At 58.5% G+C, this 11,562-nt stretch overlaps 1 protein-coding gene across 4 annotated transcripts; it reads left to right on the top strand.

The window, feature by feature from the left end:
* Positions 1-1,467: 1,467 nt before the first annotated feature.
* On the top strand, positions 1,468-10,324 carry TMEM191C (transmembrane protein 191C). Of its 4 annotated transcripts, XM_002719722.5 has the most exons (10): positions 1,468-1,622; positions 1,882-2,005; positions 2,092-2,142; positions 2,227-2,304; positions 2,400-2,456; positions 2,599-2,658; positions 2,737-2,801; positions 2,884-2,956; positions 3,121-3,161; positions 3,246-10,324. In XM_002719722.5, the coding sequence occupies exons 1-10, from the start codon at positions 1,468-1,470 to the stop codon at positions 3,448-3,450; spliced, it is 909 nt and encodes a 302-aa protein (XP_002719768.2). In that variant the 3' UTR covers positions 3,451-10,324. The 4 variants fall into 4 exon arrangements, with proteins under 4 accessions (XP_002719768.2, XP_008270394.3, XP_089179359.1 ...); XM_008272172.4 differs by having other exon boundaries at positions 2,884-3,161; positions 3,246-3,474; XM_089323233.1 differs by lacking the exon at positions 2,227-2,304 and having other exon boundaries at positions 2,884-3,161; positions 3,246-3,474.
* Positions 10,325-11,562: the final 1,238 nt, after the last annotated feature.

The following is an 11,562-nucleotide window of genomic DNA, read 5'->3' as shown; positions in this document are numbered from 1 at the left end:
CCTCTTCCACCAATCCCAACTCTGCTATCCACACGCCGAGTACGCTGCTCTCCTCCAATCAGGAGCAGGATCAGCTCCTGCAGGTCATCACTCAAGTTGGCGAGAGGCAGCTGCGTAGAAGTTGTTACTCCCTTCTCAGCGCCATATTGTGGGAGAGCAGATGCATAGAATAAGTCTTAATTCCAGTAACAGTCTAGTCCGAGTTGCTCCCCACAGAGACCTTGAGGATTTAATTTTTTTTTTTTTGACAGGAAGAGTTAGACAGAGAGACAAAGAAAAGTCTTCCTTTTTCCATTGGTTCACCCCCAAAATGGCCGCCACAGCTGGCACTGCGCTGATCCGAAGCCAGGAACCAGTTGCTCCCTCCCGGTCTCCCATGTGGGTGCAGGGCCCAAGGACCTGGGCCATCCTCCACACCTTCCCAGGCCACAGCAGAGAGCTGGACTGGAAGAGGAGCTACCGGGACAGAACCGGCGCCCTGACCGGGACTAGAACCTGGGGTGCCGGTGCCGCAGGCAGAGGATTAGCTAAGTGAGCCGTGGTGCCGGCCGAGGATTTAATTCTTTAAAGACTTGCATTTTGTTATTCCTCGAGCCACCCAATCCTCTTAAATAGTCGCATGAGTACAAGTTCTTCCATTATCTTGATATTTCAAACTTTACTTCCATCTTTTTTCAGTTGGGAAATAAAGTTTCAAAGACAGAGTCCTCTGAGGTTTCCATACAGGCATGTATTTTATTTTTACAATCGTGTCCTGTCCCACAGACTTTTATTGAGTCTCTCTCAGCCTGCCCTCCTCCTGCTGGGACCCGCCCGCAGGGCTGCCCAGGAAGGTAGCAGAAGCGTGTTCAGCAGCAGAGAGCAGGCTCCAAGCTTGGGCGGCTCAAGAGGTGGACGCGGCAGGTGGGCAGTCGAGCTTGGCTCCGGGGTGGGGGTGGGGGCTTGCGTTAAAACTCAGCTTTCCTGTGTGTTGAAACGCGTCCCGAGCGCACACATTTCCCGTTGTCGTGTCTGTGTGTGTGCGGAGTGGGTGGGGAACAGTGGCTCCACGCGCTAGGCTATTGCGGGAAACCACAGGGCAGGACGCATGGGGGGCGGGGCAGCCCCCAGCGGCCGCCCCTCGCCCCCGCTCCCGGTCAACCCGTGTGGGACGCCAGGGCAAACCACGCGTGGGCCCCGCCACCGCGGCCTCCCACCGCGTCTTCACCGCTGCCCTAAGCGCCCGCCCCAGGCGTTAGCCTCTTGCTGGTCTTTCATTGATCCGATCATGGCGTTTGCTTACATTTTTATAAATGATGAACTAAGCTGGCTCTGGCCAGACGCACTCGGGGGGCGGGGCAGGAGGGGAGCGGAGGGGCGGCTCTGTGCTCGGGCGCCTCCTGCCGTCCATTGTGACGCCGACCAGGGCTGGGTGGGGTGGCCGGGTGTCTTAGGCGAGCTGGGGGGCCAGGCAGAGCCCCTGGAGCCATGGCCGAGGAGCAGGAGCAGCTGCTGCAGCTGCAGAAAGACAACCGCGACGGCCGCCTGCGGAAGCAAGAGCTGGAGGAGCTGGTGCGCGGGCTGGAGGCGGAGAGCGAGAGCCTCACTGGGCGCCTGCAGGACCTGCGCGAGCGGGAGCGGAGGTGCGCGCGCGCGATTCGCGGAGCACCTGCCGACTGCCCAGGGCCCTGCACGCACACACACACACACACACACACACACCCCAGTTCTAGGCGGTTAGGACCGGGGCGTTACCTCCAGGTGACCTGGGAGGCGGAGGGCGCAACCCCAGGGCCCACCCTCCCCCAGACCGCGTCTGGCCTTTCCTGGGGAGGGAGGGTTTGGGAGATCCCGATTCCCCCTCCGCACCCTCCGCAGCACTGGACTCCGTTTCCTCCGCAGCCTGCAGCGGAGGCGAAGCCAGGCGGCGCGGGCCCTAAGAGGCGAGGCGCGCGAGGCGGCGCGGGAGCGTGCGGAGCGGGCGCGTGGGCTGCTGGAGGCGGCGGAGCGGCACAAGCGGGACCTGGTGTGTGTCGGAGGGACCCTGGGGGCGGGACCCCGGGGGCGGGGCCTCTGGCGTGGCCGGGACCGCCCTCTGGACCCTCTCCTCAGGAGCAACACAACCAGCAGCTGCAGGAGCAGTGGGAGGAGCTGTCCAGTCAGGTACGTGCAGGAATGGCCCTGGGCCCCGCTCCCGTCCCCAGCCCCCTGGACAGCGCCCCCCTTCCTCACGAGCTCCCCTCCTAGCTCTTCTACTACGGAGGGGAACAGCTGAGTCAGCAGCGCGCGGAGCAGCAACTCGGGACCCAACTGGTGGCGCTGCAGGTGCTTGGGCGGGGCCTTGAGGGCCGGGGCCACGCCCAACGCGGTACCCCCCTCCCCCGTTCCTGACCATCCTGCTATCCTCCCCCTCCCCCAAGAAACAGCTGGAGCTGCTGGAGGCCAAGTTCGCCATGCAGGCGCAGGGCCTGCGGCAGGTGCGCGTGCGGAGCTGGGATCCTGGCGGGGAGAGGGGAGATGGTGGGCTTTGCGTGTGGGTGGAGCTTGGGCAGGTGCAGGAGGGTAGGGAGGGGGAGGGGTGAGTCCTCTGGAGTCTAATCGGAGCTCCCCGCACCCCAGGGCGCGCAGCGGACGGAGGAGGCCTGGGCCAGCTTCCAGGAGCAGAGCGGAGTCCTGCAGGTGGCCTCCAGCCCCCTCCTCCCCAGCCCCCTCCTCCCCAGTCAGGCCGCTGGAAGGCCTGACTCGCAACCCTTCCAGGAGCTGCAGGGAAAAGTAATGGAGGCGGCAGCTGCGCTGGACGCCTCTAGAGGAGGCCGGGAACCGTAAGAGGGAGTTCGGGCTGTTGAGTGCGGCGGGGCGACGGTGGGGGCACGGGGCAGTCCGCCCACCCACCCCTCGCCGCAGGTGGGACTCGCAGCCTCGCCGAGTGCAGGACTGCGCGGGCTCGCTCATGGAGGAGGTGGCCAAGGCGGACTGTGTGAGCGCGGGCTGGGGCGGGCTGCAGCCGGGGCCCGCCTCCCACGGGGGAGCCGCCCCCCTCGCCCCCACGAGGCGCCGCAGCCCGTGCCTCCCTGCGCGTCCCGCGGGAGCTCTGGCTTGGCGCAGCGTGGAGCTGGACGCCCCGCTCTCGAATCCCCGCAGGAGAAGCGGCTGTTCGGCGGCGCGGGCGCAGGTGGGATCAGGTGAGCCGGACGGCGGGCGCGCGGCTCCGGTTCACCCCCGGGGTGCCCTCCGCCGCCAACCGCGCGTCTGCCTGACGTCCGTAGGCTGTGGGCTCTGGGCGCGCTACAGACCCTGCTGCTGCTCCCGCTCGGCTTCCTGGCGCTGCCGCTGCTCTACGTGGCGTTGCTGAACCCCGACGCCATCCGCCGGGGACTCCCGCGCCTCGGCTCGGACGCCGCCTTCCGCCGCCTGCGCTACACGTTGTCCCCACTGCTCGAGCTGCGCGCGCGCGGGCTCCTGCCCGCCTAGCGCGCATCACGCCGGCCGCCCGCACCTCTGTGTCGCGTGTGTGGTTTCTGGGGGCGCCGAGGGGGCGATGGCTGGGATGCGGGGGGGGGGGTGGTCCGGAGGATCAGCGCCGAACCTTCTAGAAGGAGCCTGCGCCCCGGGGGGCGGCCCCAAGTTGCCTTTCCCACCGCCCCCCGAGGGTCCCTGCAGCTTCCTTCGTGCGCACTGGGGGAGCTGGGCGGGTGCCTTCCCGCGGGCGCTGCCGGCTCTGCGCGTCCGAGCTCGCCCGCATCTTTAGTGGAAATGAACCAGAAAGTTGCATTCTGATACAAATACCGCTCTGCTTGGCTTTCTTAAAATTATTAATGAAATTGGTTTTGGGCCGGCGCCGCTGCTCACTAGGCCAATCCTCCGCCTTGTGGCGCCAGCACCCCGGGTTCTGTCCCGGTTGTCCCTCTTCCAGGCCAGCTCTCTGCTGTGGCCAGGGAGTGTAGTGGAGGATGGCCCAAGTATTTGGGCCCTGCACCCCATGGAAGACCAGGAGAAGCACCTGGCTCCTGCCATCGGATCAGTGCTTTGCGCCGGCCCGCAGCGCGCCGGCGGCGGCGGCCATTGGAGGGTGAACCAACGGCAAAGGAAGACCTTTCTCTCTGTTTCTCTCTCTCACTGTCCACTCTGCCTGTCAAAAAAAAAAAAAAAAATTGGTTTTGGCTTATCTGCCTGTGAACAGACACGTAGGTTTTTGCTACGCCCTTTAAGCTAGTTTTTTCTTATTGATCTGCCCGATTTGGTAAATCTATGTATGAAAAAAAGATTTATTTGAAAGAGTTACAGAGAGATGCCCATCACAGGTCCACTCCTCACATGTGCTGGGAGGGGCCCTGAATGCAGATCGCACCTGTGGGCTGTGGGCGCTGCTGCTTTCCTCAGTCTGAAGCTGGAGTCGGCGCTGGAGCGGCTGTGGAGCCCAGGTGAGGGCCAGCTGCCTTAACCAGCGCCCAGAGCACCAGGCTAAACGCCCACGCAAGAGGCATTCCTTTTACCAACGCGAATTAGCTTGATTTGCTCCCCCCACATCGTGTACCATAGCATCGGGGCCGCTGCCTGCAGCGCCGGCATCCCCCATGGGCGCCAATTCGAGTCCTGGGTGCTCCACTTCCGATGCGAAGCCAGGCTCTGGGGTTCGTCTCCCGTGTCCCACATTTTCAGAGTTGGCGGGTGACTGTCCTCAGCACTCTTTCATTTGGTTTTTGGTCTCTGCAGCAGTCTTCTCTAGTTTGTGGCTTTAGACCCTCCAACTCTCCAGGAGAGCAAACAGCATTTTTAGCTTCTTTGCTGGATTTAGCTGAATTTGCTGGGTTGCCGGGGTCTGGGTATGTAGCGTGATTGAGTTCTTTGCCAGTTGGACAAACTGCCTTTTGATAAGTCCTGTGGAGTTATTTCTTGTATATTTGAATTTATTTCTACTGTGATATAATGTGTTAATCCTGATCCCCCCCACACTGGGTTGTTCTAGAAATCACTCTTTGTGGCGTCCCTACTACTGGACCGTGGCTCATGTCTGTCATTCTCCCTAAATGTGACCTGATTATTCCCTCTGGACCTGCTATTTTTTAGTTAGTGCCACTTTCATTTATTGATTTTTTTTTAAAGATTTGAAAGGCAGAGATTGATTGATCCATCTTCCATGCACTGGTTCACTCCCCACATGGCTGCAATGGCCAGGGCTGGGCTAGACTGAAGCCAGGAGCCAGGAGCTTCTTCCTGGTCTCCCACACGGGTGCAGGGGCCCAAGCACTTGGGCCATCTTCTGCTGTTTCCCCAGGCCAAAGCAGAGAGTAGGATCAGAAGTGGAACAGCTGGGACTTGAACAGGTGCCCACAGGGGATGCCAATGCTGCAGATGGCAGCTTAACCCACTACATCACAGCACCAGTCCATTTCATTTTATTTTATTTTTTAAGATTTATTTATTTGAAGACAAGAGTGAGGGATATTCCATCTGCTGACTCAGTCCCCAATAGCCTCAACAGCTGGAGCTGTTCCCAACCTAAGCCAGGAACTTGGAGCTCCATCTAGGTCTCCTATCCATGTGGCAGGGGCCCAAACATTAGGGCCATCCTCTGCTGCTTTCCCAGATGCACAGAGTGGGATCAGAAGCGGAGCAGCTGGGACTCAAACCGGTGCTCTGATGTGGGGTGCTGACATTGCAGGCAGCTAAAGCTTAGCTCGCTGACCCACAGTGCTGGCCTGTAGTTGCACTGTTTTCCCTCCGGATATCTTACTGTTACTGATTCCTCACTTAATTGCAGACAGCAGCATCTGTATGACTTTTACTGAAGTTCTATCTATGTATCTGAAAGGCGGAGGGGACACAGAGATCTTCTGTCCACTGGTTCAGTCCCCAAATGCCTGCAACCCTGGATGGAGCCAGGAGCCAGGAGCTCCATCCATCCAGACCTCTTGTACTTAAGGCCTCCTGGGGCCTCCTGGGGTGTGCATCAGCAGGAAGAGGGAATGGAGCCTGGAGCAGGGCATTGAACCTCCTATCTGGGCATCTTAACCACTAACTGCCCACCCACATAGTCCCTGCTTTTTAACCTTTTTTTTTTTTTTTTTTTTTTTAAGACTTGTTTACTTGAGGGCACAGTTAAGAGAGGGAGAGACAGATGGGGCCTTGTTGCTTAGCTGGTTAAAGTGCCTGTCCAGTGAGAGGGAGAGACAGGTCTTCCATATTACTGGTTCACTCCCCCAAATGGCTGTAATGGCTGGAGCTGGGCTGATCTGAAGCCAGCAGCTAAGAATCTGAGTCTCCCACATGGGTGCAGGGGCCCAAGCACTTGGGTCATCTTCTGCTTCCCTAGGCCATCAGCAGGGAGCTGGATCAGAAGTGGAGCAGCTGAGATTCCAGCCAGTGCCCATATGGGATGCCGGCACCACAGGCCGGCCCCACTTTTTAATTGAATTGTTCAGCCCATGTTGAACATAATTGTTGATATAGTTGGGTTGAGGTCTGCTAACTATGATTTCTCTGTCTCATCCATTATTTTTTCTATTTTTCCTTTGCTGCCTTCATTTGGATTAGTATATATATATTTTAAAGATTATTTATCTGAAAGGCAGAGTTAGAGAGGGTGTGTGTGTATGTGGGGGGGAGGGGGAGACAGGTTTTCCACCTGCTGGTTCACTCCCCAGATGGCCACAACTACTGGAGCTGAGCCAGTGGGAAACCAGGAGCTGCTTCTGGGTCTCCCATGTGGGTTGCAGGGCTATGGAGCAGCTGAGACTCGAACTGGCACCCAGATGGGATGACAGCACTGCAGAGGGTGGCTTAACCTGCTAGGCCACAGGGCCAGCCCCTGGATTAATATTTACAAACTTCATTTAACTTACATACATATTGGCTTCCATCTCTTTCCATACTGCTAACTCAAACTGTGCTTTTGGAACTGGGTAGCTGTGGTTTTCATCAAGTCTTGTCAGGTTGGTTGGAGTGCCTGAATTAAAAAAAAAAGATTCATTTTTCATCTACTTGAATGGCAGTGTGAGAGAGAGGAGACAGCTTTCTCTCCCACAAGTCCGTGCTGGGCCAGGCTAAAGCACACAGACCAGAACACCATCAGGGTCCCCGATGGGAGTCGTCGGGGCCCAAGCACGCAGGCCATCAGCTGAGCATTAGCAGCACGCTGGACAGAGCGTGGTAGCTGGGCCCGGCCCCGGCCCTGCGCTCCGATAGGGGATGCAGGTGTCTCAAGTGGCGGCTTAACCCAGGGTGCTGCCAGCCACCCCCCTCCCCGGTTCAGTTTTTCTTAACCACGCTCACTGTTGCCCGGTGACTGGTTTCTTTGCCCCGTTTCCTGTGTGCTTCAGGTAATGGGGCCACGGTGGCTGGGGGCTGCTCATGCGGGGACCTCAGTCCCGGAGCATAGCACCTGATTGGCGCAAACACGTGCCCAGGAGACGCGGCTGCCCGGAGGGAGACTGCACCAACCCAGAGCAGCACTTTTTTTTGCTCTGTGCCGTGTGTGGCGCTCCCGTCTGTTAAGCCGCATCCTGTGGGCCTGGGCCTATGACCCCAGCGGCCTGGTCTTTACCCTGGGAAAAGATGGCAAACTCCACCACTGGATGTTGTTGGCTTTTTATTTTGTCTCCATTGGTAAAATCTGAAGTTGAATACTTTTTAATACACAAGAAAATACTTCATGTACCTATGAAGTACATGGGAGTGGAAGGAAGTAGGGTAGGTGGATGCTCTCAGAAACACACACACACACACACACATGCACGTGCTCTCACATATGCATGCTCTCATGCACAGGTGTGCACAAGGCACATGAACACATGCATGTGCAAACACACATGCACCCAGACACACGCAAGGATATGTGCATGCTTATATGTGTGCACAATGCCCACACACGCACGCACATATACTTATGCTCTCATGCATGCACACACAATGCTCTCATGTGTGCACACACATGTGCATACATGCCCCACACATGTTCACATTCATGGGTGTGCAAGGGCACATGTGCACATACTTTCATGCACATGTGCACAATCTGGTGCACGCTGTACACAGATGTGACAGGGGTGGTCCCAAGATGCCCACAGAGAGAAGCTGGAGGCAGACACAGCCTGAAGCTGCCATCATCACTAGGGCAGGAGGGTTGCATGGGTGGCTGCTGATGGTGCCTGCACCCCACCCTCACTGTGGGGACCCCAGACCACAGGCTGAGAATCCCGCACTCCTCCTGGACAGACTGGGTCTCCTGGAGTGACACAGCTGGGGTTGAGCTCAATCACCTCCCAGACATGCCTAGGTGGTGCAGTAAGGGAGGAGGTGAAGGATTTCAGCGGTGCAGCTGACACTGATTGCTGGCTGCAGATGTGCCCTGTGCAGTTCTGTATGCTTGCTGCATGCCTGGAAATTCCCAGAATCTGGGTTCAGTGGACAAGTCTGTAGGACGTGACCCGGGGATGCTTCTCAGCCCACCACTGGCTGCCTCAGTGTCCGCAATCAGGAATATGTACGAACCCATGAGGGGTACTTGCAGCAGTGGTACATGCAGTGGGTGGTTCATAAATTCACACTTGTCAACAGTGTTCCCCAGCCAGTGAGGCACAGGGGCTGTCATAGGAGCCTCAGCTATCCCAGAACACTCAGGGGCAAGCAGGGTTAGCATCAAGGTCGAGGTCAGGGGCCCTAAGAAGCCAAACACCATGGAGAAGACAGGAGTGGGCCTCATAGTCCCCGGGGCCCCATCTTCCGGCAGTGGGGAAGGCCACTGAGTCCCTGCACAACCCTGCAGTGGACAGATATTCAGCAAGGGTGCAGGTTGACAACAGGGGAGGGGCCACCTTTCCACAGACAGCACCGCCGTGACCACAGCCTCCAGGGTGGGGACATTGGAACCCCCACGTGGCCAGTGAGGGCGTGGGAGATAGCATGAGCAGCAGACAGCCTGTGGGCTCTTCAAAGTGGGAAGCCAGGAGCCACAGGAAGGGCGGCCCAGGAGACAGGAGGGTGTGGGCATATGGCCGTCCTGGTCAGCGGTGGTCAGGACACGTGCCCCTCACGTGGGATGGCTGACAGAGCAAGGTCTACCCATGTCCCTGAGGATGCCGGGCGACATCAACAGTGTGAGCCGTGAGGACACCACACCGTGGGAGGTCAGCGGCATAAGAGACACAGGCCACAGGAGTCTGCTCCTGGGAAACATGGGAAAAGTCCACCAGAGCAGGAACAGCGCCCGGCTGCTCCACTTCCAGTGCAGGTCCCTGCTGCTGTGCCTGGGAGAGCAGGGGAAGATGGCCCAAGTGTCTGGGCCCCTGCACCCACCTGGGAGACCTGGAAGAGACTCCTGGCTTTGGCCTGACGCAGCCATGACCATTGTGGCCATTCAGGGAGTGAACCAGCAGATGAAAGACCGACCGACTGACCGACCCCCCCCCCCCACCTTTCAAATAACTGAATAAACGGAAGGAAGGAAGGAATCGATGGGTACCTTTGGGTGGGTGTTGGGAGTGGTTAGTGGCTGGAGGTGGGTGGACATGGAAGTGGTGGCCGACACCCGGCTGTGGAGATGCACTGAACACCAGCCAGCTGTGCACCGTGCCTCTGACACCGTGGACAGAAAGAGAGCCTCAGGGTCCTGCCCACGTCCAGGGCTTGCACAAGCACGTCACGGCTGCCCTACAGACGAGTCTCTCCACACCCTGGGGAGACAGTGAGGAAGTCATTTTTCATCTGGTTTGACCTTCAACTTTATAGTAAGGGGCGATGTGCGCAGCTTGTGCGAACGTTGTCTGGGCGATGTGGAAGTGCAGCGTTGTCATTGGGGCCACAACTGACATGGATGTTGGTGAGCACGTGGACTTGCACACGGCAGAGTCCCAGGAACTGGCACCCTCCTGGCCTCTGGACAGGAGACATGCTCAGAGCATTCTAGAATGCCAAGCCCAAGCAGGAGGCACCTGCTGCTGCCCCCGTTCCTGGGTCTCCTCCTGGTCATGGTGGACACATGGCGTTCTTCTGCCATCCTTGCTTGGCCCACAGGTCTGAAGGAGGGAGGAAGAGAAGGGGGAGGGAAGGAAGAGGGGAGGGCATGTGAGGGGAGGGGGAGGCCTACATAGGGGCCTGCTCCTGCCTTGTTCCAGGAAAGTGCACCTTGGAGACTGCTCAGGTGCAGCCTCCCCAAGTGGGCTGGGCCAGTAGTGGGCGTGCGGCCGCCCCGGGCATACTTGCCCACAGGCCTGTGTTGTCTGGAGGACACACTCCTGGCAGGAGGCACTGGGCACTCGGGTGCTGCACTTGCAGCTGTGCCCTTGTCTGTCCTGGCCCCATGGCGCTGGGCAGGTCAGGAAACTTTATTTATTTATTTATTTTGACAGAGTGGACAGTGAGAGAGAGAGAGACAGAGAGAAAGGTCTTCCTTTGCCTTTGGTTCACCCTCCAATGGCCTCTGCGGCCAGCGCGCTGCGGCCGGCACACCACGCTGATCCGATGGCAGGAGCCAGGTGCTTTTCCTGGTCTCCCATGGGGTGCAGGGCCCAAGCACCTGGGCCATCCTCCACTGCACTCCCGGGCCACAGCAGAGAGCTGGCCTGGAAGAGGGGCGACCGGGACAGAATCCGGCACCCCAACCGGGACTAGAACCCGGTGTGCCGGCGCCGCTAGGCGGAGGATTAGCGTGTTGAGCAGCGGTGCCAGCCATGGTCAGGAAACTTTAACCTTCACCCTTTAACCTTTGGTGAGGCAGGGGTTTTGATCTGCCTGCTTTTAGAGTGTGCAGGGGTTGATTTGTTTCCCTAAGTGGAGAGTAGGTTTGACCCGGTTATGGTGCCAGTCCCCTCCCCAGCGGGGCCCCTGCTGGGCCAGGATGATGCTGCAGGCACAGCTGATGTCCTTCAGAGAGGTGGACGGGACGAGGACAGGGCTGTGCCCAGGGAGGAGGTCCCAGCCCTCGCTCCAGGTGTGCTCTTGGTGCTGGCTCAGCCGATTCACCTCAAGAGAGACAGGTTCGTGGCTGCCAGGCAGAACATACACGCCCATGTGTGCTCTGTGTGTGCACACTCATTTTGTGCATGCTTGTTTGTGCATGCAAATCGTGCTTGTTCTGTGTGCTCTGTGCATGCTGTGTGTGCTCTGTGTGTGCATGCTGTGTGCATGCTGATGTGTTCTGTGTGTGCATGCTCTGTGTGTGTGTGCATGCTCTCTGCATGCTCTGTTTGCACTCTGTGTGTGTGTGCTGTCTGCACACTTGTGTGTGCTGTGTGCACGCATACTCTCTGTGTGTGCACGCTGTGAGTGTGCTCTGTGCCTGCTGTATGTGTCCTGTGTGTGCATGCTCTCTCTGCGTGTGTGCATGTGTGCATGCAGATAAAGCATCACTTACCGACCACTAAGCACGCTGAGCGTCAGGGTTTAATTTCCGGCTTGCCCATTTAGCAGCTATGGCAGCCTCTCAACCCCTCCATTTTTCTGCCTGGGAAATGGAGCTATTGTGCTCCCTGTGAAGGTCACTATGGATACAATGGCAGGGGCCTAATGAGTGGGGGCCCGGCCCATGGGTGCATGCAGCAGGGCTGGCCAGCTTCCAGGTGCACAGACATCTGGGGGGTTGGGGGG

This window comes from Oryctolagus cuniculus, chromosome 21 (assembly GCF_051225735.1).
Source record: "Oryctolagus cuniculus isolate XC-2025 breed Fujian yellow rabbit chromosome 21, ASM5122573v1, whole genome shotgun sequence".
NCBI classification, from domain to species: domain Eukaryota; kingdom Metazoa; phylum Chordata; class Mammalia; order Lagomorpha; family Leporidae; genus Oryctolagus; species Oryctolagus cuniculus.
The sequence above is the reverse complement of the archived record's forward strand: the minus strand, read 5'-3'. Positions and strand labels throughout refer to the sequence as shown.

Excerpts from the sequence above, each read along its gene's own strand:
- TMEM191C (XM_008272172.4), top strand. The coding sequence starts at position 1,468 with ATGGCCGAGGAGCAGGAGCAGCTGCTGCAGCTGCAGAAAGACAACCGC. Across the intron at positions 1,623-1,881 it reads CTGCGCGAGCGGGAGCGGAG|CCTGCAGCGGAGGCGAAGCC; the intron begins GTGCGCGCGCGC and ends TTTCCTCCGCAG. Across the intron at positions 2,305-2,399 it reads CCCAACTGGTGGCGCTGCAG|AAACAGCTGGAGCTGCTGGA; the intron begins GTGCTTGGGCGG and ends CCCTCCCCCAAG.